General features: G+C 38.0%; 1 protein-coding gene across 2 annotated transcripts in view; it reads left to right on the top strand.

The window, feature by feature from the left end:
- Positions 1–1,355: 1,355 nt before the first annotated feature.
- The window catches only part of P4HA1 (prolyl 4-hydroxylase subunit alpha 1), a 78,266-nt gene continuing 60,584 nt past the window's right edge, over positions 1,356–19,037 (top strand). For both annotated transcript variants that reach the window (XM_044239761.1, XM_044239762.1), the window contains exons 1-3: positions 1,356–1,490; positions 16,334–16,441; positions 18,166–18,262. In XM_044239761.1, the coding sequence (XP_044095696.1) occupies positions 16,366–16,441; positions 18,166–18,262 (173 nt within the window). In that variant the 5' untranslated portion in view covers positions 1,356–1,490; positions 16,334–16,365. The remainder of the gene's footprint in view (positions 1,491–16,333; positions 16,442–18,165; positions 18,263–19,037) is intronic.

Here is a 19,037-nt window from a genome sequence, read left to right as displayed (position 1 = left end):
ACTATTTCAAAGCAAAAAGCATTTAGTGGGAAGAGTGGCACTATTTTACATTTCCCGAGAATCTTGTGCTCGCTTCAGCAGCACATACATGTTTCTGAGATCTCTATGATGTCTGGCTTAACAGAATTCTCACATCTGCTTCTGTATTCAATCTGTGATATCTGCAGTATCACCAAACATGTAATCTCTGCAAAAGCTCAGTCTCAGTGGGATGTAAAGTCTCAGTGGGATGTAATTTTGATCTTGTGGACCGCCGACTACACTTCGACAACGGCTGAGTTAGACATCATTGTATCTATTGTCTGGATGCCTAGGGCTTCCAAGTACCCACTATTTCTGTATCTATATAATCAACTCCACCTCCTAGGTAAGAGTCAAATGTTAATTATTGCTATGCTTTTTGGCAAACATGGAAAACTTTAATGAATCACAATTCTTCAAGAAGTCATTCTTCCCTTTTACTGACAAGGGTAAAGGGATGTCCTTCATTGTCTGCTCCTTGATGGCAAGGCTTTGTTCTTTCAGGAACATAAAGGCCAAGGCAAATGTTAGACTAAGACCAAACACGACATAGGGTGTCTTATATGGTGTAACAACAGCTAATATTTACCAAGTCCGTTCTGCGTGCTAGGCAGGTACTAAGTGCTTCACATACATTATCTCATTTAATTCTCCCAGTATTCCTATGAGGAACCTACCGTCATTCCCATTTTACAGGGGAAGAAACTGAAATGAAGAGCTTAATGCCCTGCGTTTTACAGGGCTGAGCCAGGGACTAAATTTAAAAAAATCTGTCTCCGGAGTGCGTATTCTTTATCTACTGATAAAGTATAAAGGTGGGCAGAGTGAGATTCGTATAAAGTAACAGTAAAGGTGAAAAAGGCAGGTTTTTAAAGCAAAAAGCCTCCGGGCCAGGACAGCAGAAACACCAAGGATGCACTGTATTATTTTCCACCCGAGGCTTCTTTCATTCTCTACGCTCCCATGTTCCTCTTCTCAAATTTTAGTTATTTCATTGCAGGTGGTTTCGACGCCCAGGCCTGAGGCTGATGTTGAAATTAACGCGTTTAAACAACCTGATGAGAAGGAGCGAGGCAACTAGTACCGAAGGCGACGACGGCGTGGCGAGCACCCTGCGCAGGCGCATCGGCTGCCGGACCCTCCTGCCCGCCCCTTCCCCGCTCCGCCTAAGACTCTGGGGCCGGAGGGGAGTACGGGTGTGGGCCGCGGGTGCAGACCGGAGGGAGGCGCGGGCTGGGCGCCTGCGCAGTCGCCGGGGCGCTGGTGTGATCGAGCTCACGTAGCGAGGGCTGCAGTCGTCTCCTCCCTAGAGCTGCCGTCGCAGCCTAGAGGTTATAAAAGGGCTAACTGGCTCCCTCTACTGCTCAGTCGCGCAGCCCGCGGGCTGAGGGAAGGCAGCAGGTATCCGGCCCCAGAGCAGGCTACAGGGGACTGAAGAACGCACCGTCTCTTGCCGCCCCACTTCCCAGGTGAGAGGCTCCCCCGACTCTGGAGCCTGTGGCTCGGGCCCTGGGACCGCTGTGGCCCTTCTCGGGCAGCTGTGGCGGTCCGCTCCTTGCCCGCTCTGGTGGGATGGCTTGGGGGGCGGAGGGTTCTCCGGCTCCCCACAGCAACCTGAATACCTTCTTTTCTGGAGACTCGGCCCCGCGCCCCCTGGCTGCCCCAGAGGCCCTTCTGCCCTTCTCGGTGCTCCCCTTCTCCCGCTTCGTTGCCGGCTCGGCGCCCCCGACCGTTGGGGCTGCGGCAGCCTCTGTCCCCGCCCCGGGGACCAGGACTTTCTTGAATATTCCTTCCTTCCCGGGGAGGGCTCACCCTGTTGATTTTTCCGAGCGGCTCTCCTACCTGGTCCTCCCTAAAAAGCCGGGGCGGGGGGGAACGCGAGGGCGGGGCGTGGGTTTTTGGCCTCCGCGGCGGCAGATGGTTAGCATGTGGCGGAGTGGAGAGCGGATTTTAAAGCTTAGGGCAGGAGGCGAGGCTCTCGAGGCATTTCTGCCCTACCGAAAAGTCGTCGGGTCCGGGAAGCGGACCTCGTCAGGGAAGTTCGGGCTCGACTCATCTGTTGCGCGCGGGGTGTTGCCGGAGCGCTAGACGCTGCCCGCGGCGCCGAGTTTCGGGCTGCTGGGCTGAGGAAGGCGGCTGTCAGATCACCCAGCCACGGGGGAAGCTCCTCTTCCTTCCCTCATCTTCCACGAATTTTTTTTTAAAGGCACATGAGCTTCCCCCACCATCCCCCTTCTCTTTCTCTCAGCAGAGTATGTGCTGCTTTTTGGAAGTCCACATCAGTTAGAACGAGTGTCGTGGTTGTGTGAGAACTTTGAGTTGGATTTCACGAAAGCCTCCCCAGATGTATGTTTTAAGGGGGAGGGAGGATGGTACCATTTCTCCTATTTCTAGGAGACTGTTTCTCCTAAATAATCAAATGTATTAAGTGGAGTTTAGTTTTCAGACACCGAGATGCCTTCCGGGGAGTGAAGACTCTGGGAATTTTGCGCTGTTTGCTTTAAGAAAGGGATGAAGCAGCAGCAAGCTCTCCTTTTAGGAATTGATCTGAAAGGGCACAGAGACTTGCCAATTTCAACTTAACTGTTTCTGGTTTCTCGGAGAGCGCTGGCTCTCGCACTTTCCCTTGGAATGCCCTCCGCGGGATGAAACAGCCACTACGTGAGTGGGGGAGGGGAAAAGACGTGGCAGCAGTGTTCTTTCATCAGGTTTTTGCTCCTTTTTAAAAAAAACAGTTTCTGGGAAGAAACTTATTCCCCCCTCTTAGGTTTAGATGGGTGAATAGCTTTATGAATGAGGCTAGTCTTTTTCTGTGGTAAATCAGATGAAATAGTAGGAACATTGTGATTGAATTTATAAAACATTTTAGAGGGATTTTTCTGATTGAGTTTCTATGGAGAAAATGGATACCTTAAGCAGGAAATACATTCAAGAAGCTGAAAGTGAACAACTTATAATGTGTTGCCTTCATTTGAAATTTAAATAGGCATTGCGTGTGTTTTTTCTTTAATTTTGGCTTTTAGCCTGTGAATAAAATTTCAGAATCTTAAATAAGAACCTCACTTTCTACCTTTTTCTTTCTGTGGGAAGCATAGGTTTTATCATTTACTTTTAAAAGCCATGTCAGTTTTGATTTTGAAACATTATGCCTTGAGTCCTGCCAGTATCTTAGAAAGCTGATGGCAAGTGCTTCTTGTAGATTTAACTTAGACTAACTAGGAAAAGAAGCACTTTGTCTCTTTTTTTGGTAGATAATGCTGTTTCCTTTGATATCTTAATATGAGTTTTATTTTGAAGTACTTAAAGCCAGGACTTAGATAAGCGGACAATTACATTGGTTGTTTTGTATCTTGGTAACTAAGGTAGTAAACAGATAAAAGAAATATATACAACCTTTAATTGCTGTAGAAAAATTTAGACAGTGTAAAAGACTTTTGAAAAAAGAAAGCTTCATACCACCTATGTGGTCCAGGTTGTTGCAGGTGAACCTTGGCTTTCTGATGACATGTTAACCTTTTCTAATGCTGCAAAGTGGGTTGTATACTGACAAGCAGTATCTCTCATAAGGCTGTTAAGTTCCAATTCCTGCTTTTATTCCAGGGATCCAGTGGTAAAGCTGTGACCCTTCTTTTCTATGGAAGGAAGCCTTCTTTTATTTAGCAATTAATTATCAACTAGGATATAATTACTGCTCTTAGATTTGAGAAGTATACCCTGTGAGATACATAGTAGCAGTTCTCAACTTATTTTGAGGTCATGAAATCTGTTGGGAATCTGATAGAAGATATGGATCCTGGATCAGAAAATGGAAATTTGCACATCTGCATGAAGTATTATGTGACATTTATAGATACTCCCCTCCCTCAGCCTTTTACATCTGTAAACTGGTATAAGAATAAAAGATGTATGAAGTTAATCTTTAAGTACATCTATGTATCTTGAGGCAGTATTTCTTGAATATTTCTGAAAGGGGAACTGAGCTGTAAGTCTGACTGGATTTGAGTATATAGATGGCAGTAATAAAGTTTTGATCAAACAGTTTTAGCAAAAGGTGATAGGTTGGTGGAAGAATTGTTGAATTGCTAAATTGTCTAGGCAATCATACATGATATTGCTTTCCCCCTTTCCCCTCCCTGCATATGTTTTAATATGTCTTTGGTTTTACTCTGAAAGTAGAAAATGCTTGAATGTAAACAAATATAAATTGCATAGGCCCTTGGCATACAGTGAGGACTTGCATCTTTTTTTTTTTTTAAGATTTTATTTATTTATTTGACAGACAGAGATCACAAGGAGGCAGACAGGCAGGCAGAGAGAGGGAGAGGAGGAAGCAGCCTCCCTGAAGAGCAGAGAGCCCGATGCGGGACTCGATCCCAGGACCCTGAGATCATGACCTGAGCCGAAGGCAGCGGCTTAACCCACTGAGCCACCCAGGCGCCCAGGACTTGCATCTTAAAACTTTATCATAATGGTGTGTTTGTATCTACAGTATTTGAATATGCAAGCCAAATAAAGTGTGTATGTATATTTGTGAAAATAGTTAATGCATCATTCATGTTCCTACCCAGTCTATTTATTTGTACACATTGAAGCTATCTTCTCATTGGTTTTCCTCTGGCCAAATATTGTGCCTTAATAAAAACTAGAAGTTCAAAAGACTTCATTAAAATTACTCCAACAATTTTTGAACTTGATATAATGAGAAATATTCCTGTTCCTGATGTTGCTTTGGATGATCAGTATGACTATTAGTATATCTGGTTGGACATTGGCAAAAATACAGTGTAGCAGTCATGCTTCTTACATATTGTCATCTGTGAATGCATACTACCTTAGACCTTTTCCTCTTCCTGCTTAGTGTTTCATATAAATATGTCCATGTTTTGGTAGTTTACATATTTTCCATTTAAAAAGTAATATTGTAATAAGTTAACGTACTCAGCCTTTCTCTCTTGTTAAGCATTTGAGCTTTTTCTCCATGATATGTAGTGCAAAGAGAATGTTCGAATTTAGTGGTTTCTTCTGTCCGCCTGTATAGCTACAGTAAACCAGTAAACTTAAACCAGTTTTTCTTTCTGTTTTTTCCTTTCTTTCTTTCTTTTTTTGGGGGGGGGAGTGGGAGAAACACATAACAATAAAACCTTTTGTCAATAATTTTTCCTTCCCCTGAAAGAATTTTCTAGGGGCATTAGACTGGGCTCTAGAAAGATTTTTTTTAATCTACCTGATAACAACTAAAGCACTTCATATTTTTAAAGTGTTGTTTCATATGTTATGTAATTTGATCCTTAAAATAATTCTGTGAGGTAGTTTTATATCATCCTTATTTTTCAGATGAAGAAACTGAGGCTCAAAGAAGTCAAGGAATTTGCCCAAGAATATAGTAACTTTCAGAACTAGGATTTGTACCCAGATTGTTTGTTTTCTGATTCACATTTTAGTACTTCATTCTTGATAAGTGATCATATTGAGTCTGAGGATGTGGAATGGAAAAAAAATTTAATAGCATATTACCAAAGTATTATAAGGATTTTCAACATCCAGGGTTGAAATAAAGTAGGGTCCCTGGTTAGTATAACTAATTTAATCATTCTACTTAATTTCATTTTAAAAACATTTATAATGTGTCTAGTAGACTGTGGGAGAATCAAAAGAGTAATAAGAAATGTTCCCTAGGATAAATGAAACATGAAAGTTACATGCCTTGCAAGCATGTTACTAACATTTTACTTGATGTTAAATCTGAATAAGCGCTGAATGGAAACCCATATCTAGATTGATATCCTCTACAACCAGGAATTCATCTCTCCTTATTCTAGTATATATGACTTTATTTCATATACCTTTTCCTGAACTTGATGACTTTGGATCTGGCATTAGGAAAAAGAGGGAATTGAAGACTAGAATGAGAAGAGGGAGACTAGGGTTAAGAAAAATGGAATTTGCCCCAAAATCTATATAAATTCCTGGGCAGGGAGCTGCCCAGTGTCCATTAGGGGATAAAAACAAAACAAAACAAAACATTTTTTTTGCTACATGAATGAATATCCAACTAGACTATCCTTGCTCTGTTGAGTTGCCTTTTATGCTTTTCCAAAACAGACTATTTTCTGTGTCTAGATTCTCTATTTTGTTCCACTGATTTACATGTTTCATTGAAAATTCTGCTTTTGGAATATTTTGCCATCACCTCATATTCCTTACTCAAAGTGTAAAAATCTAAGTTTTATGTTTCACGTGTATCCTTAGGGTGATGAAGGCAGTAAAGTTGTCTTATCAGAACTTCCTATGTAAATAAAAAATAGATGAAATTTGTTTTGGAGCAAAAGGGATTGATGTCAGCTAGTAGATCTGGGGAGTTGAACCTTTGGATTTTCTCAGTCTGTCCATGATTTGAATTTGTCTCTTCACTTCAGTGCTACTTTGACTTTGTTTTTATTTTTCTTTCCAGTTTACTTACAGAAATAGAAATGTTCTACTAAGTATTTATTAAAGAAAATGCAGAAGTTGAGTGAAGATAATTGTGGTCTGACCTCTCAGTTGTTAACTTTTTTTTTTTTTTTTGAGTTCTTTAAGTTACTGTATAAAGTTTTAAAGTGTGTGTCTTTATCCAAAATCTTTAAACTTAGAAATTAGACTTTTAAACTTCTCACATATATATTTACCAAATTAGAAAGCAAACCTAGTTTTAAGAGTTTGAATCTCTAATTGCTGCTTTTTATATTACTGCTGGGTTTTTAATGCCTTAACCAATATTAATTGACATTTATGTTATTAGATACAGAATTTCATTACTATAACAAGTAGTTTATACAGCCAAGAGAAGTTACTGCAAGGTCTTTCTTAAAATGAGTAATACATAGACAGTGTTAATATTTGGAAATGCTAGCATTGATAAGCTACAAATCATATATAATTTAGTGATTACTTTTCCCTTTTCCCTTCTATTGCCCTTTGTCCTCTTACTTCTACTCAGATTTTTAAATTACAGAAGTCTGCATCTGTCTGCTAGAAGACTAGGCTGCTGCTTGTTCCTTCCTTCCCACCATTCTCCAAGTCTTTTCTTTTTCCATGTCCCTTGGGACACCTTTGGCAACAAACTCATGTATTCTTAAGTTTTGCCCCATATCCAAAAGTAATGTTTCTTAAGTGTCTTCTATGTGCAAGTATCCTCCTAGGCACTTCCATCTAAATTACTGGTTGTTGTTTTTTTATTATTATTTGCTGGCAGTAAAATTTGACCTAATATTTTGATACCTTTCTTGGCTTATTCAGCTTTTTGTTAAGGGATCACCAAATAAAGGCGGGCATTATTGATGAAGCTTACTAATTTGGGGGCTTTTACTATCACTTTTGATAAATTTTTTATATTTTTATTTTATATTTATATTTTATATTCTGCATCCTGGGCATAAGAATCCTGACCTTTCCCCCCACATTGGGAAATGTATGCATTTCTAAGTAAAGTGTTTGAAATAGTTGAGAGGTATATTATACAGTTTGAAATACATAGTTTAAGAGTCAGTGAAGAATAGCACCATTTCTTTCTCAAACCTTCTCTGTCAGCCTACATTTATTTGTAAAGTGTTTTTGCTTTTCTAACTGAAACAAAATTTAAACATTGAGTTAAGTTCACAACCTTTTAAACTGATAAAAAATTTTTATTTCACTCTTGAATTTTTACATTTTCCTGATTATTCCGTGTAAAGTGGAAACTAGAACTGTTTAAAAGTCATACGCAAATCTAGACATCAATAACTGGGGATTTTCTTTTTTGTTACGCTGTTTTCACAACCATAGGTGTGCTTGCTAGGCAATATAACCATCACAGAAGTAAAGGTGAGGCAGAATACTGGTAAAGAAAAACAAAGCAAATTTAAGTTCAATTTTGAATCCAAATTCCAGTTTAAATCTTTTTAAAAAATGGATTAAAATATTGATTTTAAACTCTATCTCTGATATAGAAGTGGCACTTACTGATTTCTAACCATTAAGCCAAAAAATTACCTTGTTATTTATTTTTCCTATAAAGATATTAACTGCAGGGTTAGACAAACAATTAATTAGGACTCTGGATTAAACAGTAACCCAACTCATACTAACACACAGTGGAATTTGTGTAAGTATTGTGGAGATGGGGGTTGTCTTAACAATTGAGGTCAAGAATGTGATTAGACTTTAAGAATATCAGGAGCATCAGAATGTTTTCTTATGTCTTTTGTCTATCTTCCTCTCTGTATATTTGCTTCACTTTTATTCTTTGCAGATAAACTTCATTTACTCTTTGACCTATATGTCAAAACTTCATCCATTACTTCTCCTGAGCTTTATATAATTCAGGCATTCAAAGAGTGCCCGTGTTTTTTTTCTCAATTTTATTTTCAAAATTTCCAGGAAAGAACTTTGGTCACTTGGTGAAGGAAGAGGTATCACACTGTATTAGGTGACTGATGAAACCATGAGGATGAATTAAAGGTAGATTGGGGCAGTTTCTGGAAGAGAGAGTAGTGGTGGTAGAGGCACCATATAGGCAAAATAGGTGTGTGTTTTTGAAATGATATTATATTCAGGTTCTTTCTGACAAGGAAAACTATGGGATTTGCAAGAATCTCCAAAAAACAGACTATATAGTACTTCAGTTAAGCCCAATATCTTGATTTAGAGCTTCTTTCCAACTAAATTTCAAAATGCTGTTCAGTTGGAATTATACCAGCGACTGGGTTCACTTCTCAAGTACAGAAAGCTGTGGGAAAGCTAGCATGATTCCAGAGTTTTTGTTAGAAAAGTTGGTCATCGCCATTAGAGCACTTGTCTGTCAGATTGTATGTATTTGAGATGTGGCTTACTCTCTTTGGGAGCGTAAGTATGATTGGAATTCATGGTGTTAAGTTAAAACAAATGGCAATTTGCCAGAGGGATTATAGGATAGAACTGTGATATAACTATTCTATTAGTAAGTACTCTTAGTTGTCTTAGAAAATCCATCCTACTTATATGGGAGAGACATGCCAAGTCTTGGTATACACCATATTGTTGTAGCCTGAATTAGAAGCCTGGGTTTGTGTTGGTCTTTTGCATTCATTATAAATACTGTAAAAAAAAAAAAAAAAGTCTAACACAGATGTCAGGAAGACCAATAGTTGAATGTTAGATTTGTATGAGGTTAAGTAAATTTAAGCTGGAGCCCTCTGAAAGAAGATTTGGAACAGTGGTGGAAGGTATGCAGCGACTGGTAGGAGACCTGTGGAAAGTTTTTAGTGTCAGAGAAAGTTTAGGTTAGGATATCAAGCATTCTTTAGTTGGCCTTATTAATTTTAATTTTTAATGACTTATCTGGGAAAGAACAAGTTTTTAAAATGTTGAAATTTTTTTCTTGGAAGATAAGTGTTAGACTGAAAGGCTAATATAATTATTTGCCAGATACCCTGTTCCTGTTAATTCATTAAGTAACTTGTACATAAACTTCAATGAATCCTGATAACTCAAAGTTGTAAATATTTGCAATGTAGTAGAACTGTTTTAAATCTGTTCCCAGGTTTGATTGACCTGTGCGTGTCTGGGATTGGACTTTTTTCTGGGAGAAGGACTGTAGGATAGTTTTGGATAAATATTATACTCTGCAGTTTACTTTTATTCGGGCTTACCTGAGAATATGTTTTCCAGAAAGATTTCTTCATGTCTTTTTTCCTTATAGTTTCTAAAATACAATACTCATGCATATCAAACATGTATAATGTACATATATGTTATAAAAATTAGATAATAAGCACTTATGAACCTACCATCTAACCAAGAACTAAAATATTATCAGTAATGTATCTATAGTGTTTCCATAGTAAATTTGATGCTAGTATAAATTTATCTTTGTCTTTGACTCTCCTTTGACTTTTTTTGAGTCTGGTCTTTTCAGGGAGCTGAGATTCACTTTCCTTCCATCCTCTTTAACCCATTTACATTCTATTTCCAGCTTGTTGGAGGATTTAGAACAGGAGACATTTGTATCTTACTATTTAAAAAGTTTTGTTGTTGTTGTTGTTGTTGTTTTACTTTAAGTAACCTCTGCACCCATTGTGGAGCACAAACTTAACAGCTCTGACATCAAGAGTCTCATGTTTTACTGACTGAGCCAGCCAGGTACCCCTGTATCTTACTATTTTTGAGAAAACTCCGATGTCTTTTAGGATGCTTGATTCTTAGATGCTTATAATGATTTGCTTTGCAAGCTGCTAACTGATTGAAGATGGAAATAAATGGAAGTGAGACATCAGAAGTAAGGAAACCATTGTTTTAAAATCCTGTGATTGATAAAGATATGCCTGCTTATTAACAACTATTTAGTATTAAAAGAGATTGGAGGAGGGGTGCCCGAGTGGCTCAGATGGTGGAGGATCGACTACTCTTGATTTCAGTTTAGGTCTTGATCTCACAGTCTTGAGATCGAGCCCCCTATTGGGGTCCATGTTGGGGACGGAGCCTACTTTAAAAAAAAAAAAAGATTAGAGGAACTATTCACTAGAATAATTAGACATTGAATTATATTTTTCAAAAAATAAATTGAAGTAAAATTTTACTCTTTTAAAGGTAGAAAGCACCGTTTGTGTGATTTTGACGGATGTTTGTATCTGGTTTTTCAAAGTGTAATCCCCAGACCAGCAGCATCACCATCACCTAAGAACTTATGTACAGTATCTACATGTCTCAGACCTTCAGGTGATTCTGATAGAACTAAAGTTTGAGAACCACTGCTGTATAAGGCTGTCTTCATTTGTTTGGCATAGTACTTTGGAGTAATGCTGTGTGGGTGTGAACTTTGTATTGCAAATGATAGAAATCCAGTGTTTTGTAGTTTAAAATTCCTTAAAAAGGAAATTTAGAGGCTCCCTTTCCTGGGTTGGGAGCTGAAGATTATTCGGGTAGCTCACAGATTCAAAGCAATAATTGGAGAATCAGGACTGTGGAGCTTGGAAATGTCTCTGGATGGCTTTGTTCTGTTTATAGATTGCGCGCCTATGTGTCCCTGACAAGTGGGAAACTTGTTATCAGAGGCAGCTCCAAATTCATATCTTATGAACTGAGCCACTCCAGAAGGAGCTGTTTTGTACCATTTCACAAACCCACCCCTCAGATGTTATGTCATTGAATGGCTTAGGCCACATCATATGTCTGTCTGTAAGAGGAAGGGTAGTAGAAAAATGTGCTGCTACTCTGACAGTGTAGTTCATGGCTGGATATTTGGGTTAATTTCATATAAACTTCCTATCTTTGTAGCAGAGAGAGAAATCTGGAGGCTTAAACAGTTTAAAATGTAGAAGAGGCACAAATGTGGATCATACTTGTTAGCTACTTTTTTGTATTAAAGAGGAGTTACCACTTCATTATGGCGTACATAATATGGGAGTTGATGTTTTATTATTACTGTAGGTTTATGATTTTGAACAGAGTTAATTTTTTGTCACTATAAAAGTAAATATACTCTAGGACATCTGGAAAATACAGAGAAATAGAAGAAAATTACTAATGTTCTGCTGTCCAGAAACAACTACATTTTGGTGAATTTCCTCTGTATATTTTCATGCATAGTTATGATCATATTATGATGTTAATTTTTTTCTTTGTTTTGGTCCATATTTATTTACGACTTTCTGTCAGAATAGTGGAAACTTAATCTAATTCAGTAAGATTCCACTAGTGTTGTATGATGTTAATTTATTTTATTTTAAGACTTTATTTTTTTAAAAGCAGTTTTTAGGTTCACAGCAAAACTGAGAGGATGGTACAGAGATTTCCCATATGCCCCCTGCCCCTACACATGAACAGCCTCAACATCCTCCACAGAAGTGGTACATTTGTTATAACTGATTGAATCTACATTGACACATTGTAATTACCCGAAGTCCATACATAGTTTACATCACCCATTCACTCTTGGTGTTGTAAATTCTGTGGATTTGGACAAATGTATGTCCAAAAAATAAATGATGTATTTATCATTATGATATCTTAGAGTATTTTCACTGCCCTAAAAATTCTCTGCTCCATCTCTTCATCCTCCTACCTCCCAACCACAGATATTTTTACTGTCTTCATAGTTCTAGAAGTACATACAGTACATAGCCTTTTCAGATTGGCTTTTTTTTACTTAGAAATACACAGTTAAGGCTTGTCTCCCTCCCGATCCCATCTTTTTTCATTTTTTTCCTCCTACCCACCACCACCATCTCACGAAACAAACTGAGGGTTGCTGGGGGGTCAGGGGATAGGGATAGGGTGGCTGGGTTATGGAATTGGGGAGGGTATGGGCTATGGTGAGTGCTGTGAAATGTGTAAGCCTGATGATTCATAGACCTGTACCCCGGGGGCAAATAATATATTATATGTTAATTAAAAAAAAAAAGAAATACGCATTTAAGATTCTTTCATGTCTTGTCATGGTTGGAAAGCTCATTTCCTTTTAGCATGAAGTAATACTTCATTGTCTGGATGTGCCAGTTTATTTATCCATTTACCTACTGAAGGATATATTGGTTGCTTCCAAGTTTTGGCCATTTTGAAGAAATTTAGGGCTATCCACATGCAGGGGGTGCCTGGGTGGCTCCATGGGTTAAAGCCTCTGCCTTTGGCCCAGGTCATGATCCCAGGGTCCTGGGATTGAGCCCCACATCGTGTGCTCTGCTCAGCGGGGAGCCTGCTCCCCCCGCCCCCCGGCCTCTCTGCCTACTTGTGATCTCTGTCTGTCAAATAAATAAAATCCATGTGCAGGCTTTTGTGTGGACATAAGTTTTCAAATTTGGGGGTTAAATAGAAAGGAGAACAGTTACCAGATTGTATGGTAAGAGTGTGTCTGATGGTTTAAGAGACTACCAAACCATGGTGGCTTTACTGTTTCACATTCTCACCAGCAATGAATGTGAGTTTGTTAATTTTTAAATTTTATGGTTTTTTTTTTAAATTCACAAGTTAAAGGATGTACTTTTTTTTTTTTAAAGTGAGTATGTAACCTCCTCCTACGTGTAAGCACCTCCTACGTTTACTGCAAAGTTTTTCTTTCTTTCTTTCTTTCTTTTTTTAAGGTTTTATTGATTTATTTGACACAGAGAGAGATCACAAGTAGACAGAGAGGCAGGCAGAGAGAGAGGGGAAAATAGGCTCCCTGCTGAGCAGAGAGCCCAAACTCCTCAGCTGAAGGCAGAGGCTTAACCCACTGAGCCACCCAGGCACACAAAGGATATCCTCTTTTTAAGTTCTGTGACATATATAGCACCTTCATTACATATTTTTATATAGTGAATTTGTTAAATTTGATTGTTTGTTTGAAGGACCAAAAATATGGGTCTTTGATAACTGAGTGAACTTTGTTTAACTATTTCTAGTTCTTCTGTGACTTTCCATATTCTTAATCTTTTAGTTTCTATTAATATCTTATGTTTTTCTTTTTTATTTGTATGAGCTCCTTAAATGAGCTCCATTTCCTTTAGTTTCCTAGTTTGTAGTATATAGGGTTTTGTTTTTTGTTTTTTGCTAGAGCATGCATGCTGTCTGTGAGCAGGGAGAGGGAGAGAGAATCTCAAGCAGGCTCCATGCTCAGCGCAGAGCCTGACATGGGGCTCAATCTCAGGACTCTGAGATCATGACCTGAGCTGAAATCAAGAGTCAGACACTTAACTGATGGTGCCCTGTTTATGGGGTTTTTAAAAAACACATATAAGCCTAGATTATTTTGTGTACTTAAATTCCATCTGGCTTTTGATAGGTTATTTGTTTTATCTTATTTAAAGTTTAAAGATTCTTTTCTCCTTTTAGAGATCAGTAACTTTTCTTTTTTGTTATTTTTTGTTGGTTATAGCTCTTTTATCCACATAGAATTGGTTTTCCAGCATGATGTGAGGTACAGGTGTTATTTTTTTCTTTTTTTAAAGATTTTATTTATTTATTTGACAGACAGAAATCACAAGCAGGCAGAGGCAGGCAGAGAGAGGAGGAAGCAGACTCCCTGCTGAGCAGAGAGCCTGATGTGGGGCTCGATCCCAGGACTCTGGGATTATGACCTGAGCCGAAGGCAGAGGCCTTAACCCACTGAGCCACCCAGGTGCCCCGGTACAGGTGTTTTTATTCTTCATTTGATTAATGATTTGAATTTCTGTGAGTTCTATCATTGTTGAAATGCAGTTTTCAAACTTTAGTAATTTCTGTGGACTAATGGTTCTTGATTCATTGAGGGATTTAAGGACTTTGAAAGATGACCAAAAAAAAACCAAACCAAAACAAAAAAACTTGAGTTACAAAATACATTTTAGCTGTGAAAAAATAACCTCTTACCTGACCAATCTAAATCCTCCCATCAGAGTTTAACATTTGGACAGCATTTCTGATTAGCCTTTTGTTAGTAGAGCAAAAGCATTTGTATTTTCTGGAAATAACATTTATTCATGAAGAAAATTATGGTAGAAATCTGTGTAAACAGTGAGAAGATTCTAGACTTCTCAGACAGCCCAGATTTTGAAAAAGCCTTGTGCTTTGGCAGGAGCCCAAGAGAGGAAGTGTCTGCATCTGCTGCATTCTAGAAGCCTTCCCAAAGAGTTACTGTAAAGCAGCCAAGAGAACAGTGTATTTCACTACTGTGTGGTTCTGGAAGTATCTGGAAGCTTGTGGCAAACTTGAGGGAGGAGAATGTTAGTTTCTGTGGTGATCTATTTTTTATTCAAGAAGGGGGAAGGGGTTTTGTTTTTGTATTTTGTTTGTTTGTTTTGGCGGTATAGGGAGCTTTCCAATGTGGACTTGAACCTGTTGGTTTAGGTGAAGTCACTTGGAAAGAGTCAGAAGTGCCTGCTCAAAGAGGAATAGGGAAACAAGAAGAGTAACCAATGGGAGCCTGTTACTGGGGCAAGAAGTTCTGTAATAGTAACGTACTCTTCTGTAAAGTAATAAGGAGGACTTAGAAGTCCACGTATGTGATGGTGAAGGAACAAGAAAAGAGTGCTGTTGGGACATTTGGGAAAGAAGGGTAAAATCTTTTCTGATGGTTAGTTGATATTTGCACCTGCTGTGAAGAATTCATTCTAGAAAAGTCAGTGCTACCAGGGACAAAGAAAAAAGAGGAGCTTTGCTGCCAGCTTAAAAAAAAAATTCCATAGCTGTGTACTAGGCTAAGCATTTTTACATAGAACATAGTAGATAGAAAAACCTCAACACTAGGTCCCTTGAGAGAAATTGCTAGCGTAAATCGACAGGCTGTTTATTCTTTTTGGATTCTGTACAACTTTTAAAAAATAACAGCTTTTATTGAGATATAATTCATGTACCATACAGTTCACCCATTTAATGGTCACGATTCAGTGGTTTTTAAGTACTTTTACTGTGTTCTTCCACCATCAATTACCACAGTCAATTTTAGAATGTTTTCATCACTCCAAAATCTACAACTTTTTTTTTTTTTTAAGATTTTATTTATTTATTTGACACACAGAGATCACAAGCTGGCAGAGAGGCAGGTAGAGAGGAAGGGAAGCAGGCTCCCTGCTGAGCAGAGCCCAATGCTGGGCTCCATCCCAGGATCCTGAGATCATGACCTGAGGGGAAGGCAGAAGCTTTAACCCACTGAGCCACCCAGGCGCCCCAACTTTTTTTTTTTTTTTTTAAAGTAGGTTCCATGCCCAGCGTGGAGCCCAACACGGGGCTTGAACTCATGATCCTGAGCTCAAGACCTGAGTTGAGATCAAGAGGCAGACACTTAACCAACTGAGCCACTCAGGCGCCCTGAAAATGTACAACTTTTAATTGAACTTGTTTTAAAATTGAAAGCCATGTAGGGAAAACATGGAACAAGTTAGGAATTTAAAGGATAAAGCAGTGGCTCTGAAAACCTTTTTTCCCCTTTAAAGCATTCTAACATTTCAGAATGTATTTTGGTAATATTTAAATTAAATTACTTTAATGGAGTAGCATATTTTTATGGGAAATTCATGGGTTAGGTGTAGATAACAGAAAACTTATTTTTCAGGCTATATGAAAGAGTTAGTATCTTTCATTCTAATTATAGTAATAACTAAGGAGAAAACAAACTTGGGTTGAATTTTTAAGCATAAATATCAGGTGATAACAAACCTTTATATTTTTCTTTAAGTAGTTGTATGAAAAGTAAGATAGTAGCTTGTTAATTAAATTATTAAATCAACTTTTAAGAATTACCAACAGTCTATGGGCAACCTTAGTGTCTGACATACATTTTGTTCATAGAAAAAATCAGTTAGGAACTTTTCCTACCTTACTTTTTGTTGTTGTTGCTGTTGTTTTAATGACCCTATTTCTCTTGTAGGTGTGTGGTCCTGAAAAATTAAGTCTTCCAAGATGATCTGGTGTATTTTAATTGTCGGGGTTCTACTTCCCCAGTCTTTGGCCCATCCAGGCTTTTTTACTTCAATTGGTAAGTCTTACTATTTTTTGGTTTGTATTGATCTTGCATTTAAAAAATTACAAGTTTTTAGTTTTTTTTTTTTTTTAAGATTTTATTTCTTTATTTGACACAGAGAGACAGAGAATAAGCAAGGGGAGTGGCAAGGGAAAGGCAGATATGCAAGTGAGAGGAAGAAGCAGGCTCCCTGCTGAGCAATGCAGCTCTATCCTAGTATCCTGAGATCATGACTTGAGCCAAAGACAGCTGCTTACCCAACTGAGCCACCCAGGCGCCCCATTTTTTTAGTGTTTTTAAATCAGTAAAAACAAATACAGTGTATTCCCAGAGACTGAAGCATTGATTTAGTTCCTTTCCCCTACAAGTCTCTGTTTTTAAAATTTAATTTAAAATTTTTTTTCTGATCACAAAAGCAGTACATTTTCAGGTTAAAACTTAAGAAAATTGGGGCATCTGGGTGGCTCAGTGGGTTAAGTCTCTGCCTTTGGCTCAGGTCACGATCTCAGGGTCCTGGGATTAAGTCCCACATTGGGCTCTCTGCTCAGCAGGGAGCCTACTTTCCCCTCTATCTCTGCCTGCCTTTCAGCGTACTTGTGATTTCTGTCTGTCAAATAAATAAATAAGTTTTCTTTTAATTTTAAGAAAATTTAGAAAAGCATATCAAGAAAATTCTTTGTTAATGAGTCCACTTAGATAATTTAATAGTCTTTTTTTAATGCACAGGTACAAATAATACACTGTACATTATTTCATAACCTGCTATTTCCAATTTAAGAATCTATGAACACAAGTTACTTTTTTCTATATCATAATTTAAAAAAAAATCTTTGAAAGTATTACTAAAATAGCATATGGTTAAAGAAGAAACAAACAAAAATACGTAGAATGTAAGACTTCCACATGTCCTCTTTCCCCCAGAAATATTTTTCATGTTTGATATATATCCTTTTTTAAGTTTTCCTATATGCATACTTCATCCGCCTTAAATGAGATGTTTTCCTTCATGCTGTTAACCAGTTTTACCCATGTGTGATCGGAGTGCTAACGAAAACACAAGTATTATATTTTTATTATCTAATTTTGTGATATAAAATGAGGAGTCTTCTTATACCACTATAACTGAACATGGATGCTTTGAATTTCATTTGTAAAATGTACCTTTTGTTAGTGTGGTTTAATTTATTGAATGAAAATTTAATTCTAATCAGTCTCAAGAACAAAAAAAGGTGAGAGCAGAGGTAGGGAAGAAGAAAAAGTAGTGTTGTTTTGTAATTTAAAAACAAATTTTTAGAACAATTTGCCAATATTGTCCAATTTGCAGAATGAAGTAGCTTGAAAGTTAGAATTGGAACACAATTGTTTTTGTTTATTTAATTAAAAAGAAAAAAGATGTTTTCTCCAACATATCTGAGTTTAAAATCAGTTCAATCTTATCAAAGAATGAAGCATTCCTTTTTTTTTTTTTTTTTTAAGATTTTATTCATTTATTTGAGAGAGAAAGCATGAGAGAGGAGAAGGTCAGAGGGCGGAGTAGACTCCCTGTGGAGCTGGGAGCCTGTTGCAGGACTCTATCCTGCTACTCCAGGATCATGACCTGAGCCGAAGGCAGTTGCTTAACCAACTGAGCCACCTAGGTGCCCCAGAATGAAGCATTCTTGATCATTTTAAAATTATTCTAAAATACTTGTGTTGACCAATGTGGGTATTTGATAAACCTTCCCTTCTTCTCCTTCTAGGTCAGATGACTGATTTGATCCATACTGAGAAAGATCTGGTGACTTCTCTGAAAGATTATATTAAGGCAGAAGAGGACAAATTAGAACAAATAAAAAAGTAAGCAAAGGGTTCTACTTATTAGGATTCGACTCCACCTGGATGTTTTTGTTCTAGAACTAAAACATTCTTTGAGTGGAAATGGAAGCCACCTGTCTTAAAAGCTGGCTGAAATGGCTAAAATAGGAGCACTGAAAACAAGAGTTAGGCCTGGGCCAAGAGTTTAGATAAGGATATAAATGGGTATAGGTGTTGAATGACAGTTTCTAAAAATGGTTGCTAATATCTTCTGTCTTCTTCTAACCTCCCTAATTGAGTCATCTTCTAGAGCAGTTTTCAAATTCTATTTATCCTTCACTCCTTTGGTGCCATTCTAGAGATTACAGTGATAAATACGTTAATTATTAATTGATACAATTTTTCCTTACCTGCTAATTTTTTTTTTTTTAAGATTTTATTTATTTATTTGTCAGAGAGAGAGCGCGAGCGAGAGTGAGCACAGGCAGACAGAGTGGCAGGCAGAGTCAGAGGGAGAAGCAGGCTCCCTGCCGAGCAAGGAGCCTGATGTGAGACTCTATCCCAGGACGCTGGAATCATGACCTGAGCCGAAGGCAGCTGCTTAACCAACTGAGCCACCCAGGCGTCCCTCCTTACCTGCTAATTTTAACTGACTCAGGCTCAGAGTTAATCCTGACTTGAGAATTCCTGCCTTTTATTTAGTGAGTAGCTGAGTACTCAGGGTTTTTTTGTCTATTTGTTTTAAAATACAGTTTTTAGATACTGAACGTAAAATTTTGGCGTTATGTTTGATTTAAATGAACATGTTACTGAAGTT

Source organism: Neovison vison, chromosome 2 (genome assembly GCF_020171115.1).
Source record: "Neovison vison isolate M4711 chromosome 2, ASM_NN_V1, whole genome shotgun sequence".
In the NCBI taxonomy this organism is placed as follows: Eukaryota; Metazoa; Chordata; class Mammalia; order Carnivora; family Mustelidae; genus Neogale; species Neogale vison.
Note: the sequence above shows the minus strand (reverse complement) of the source record. Positions and strands in the feature narration are given on the sequence as shown.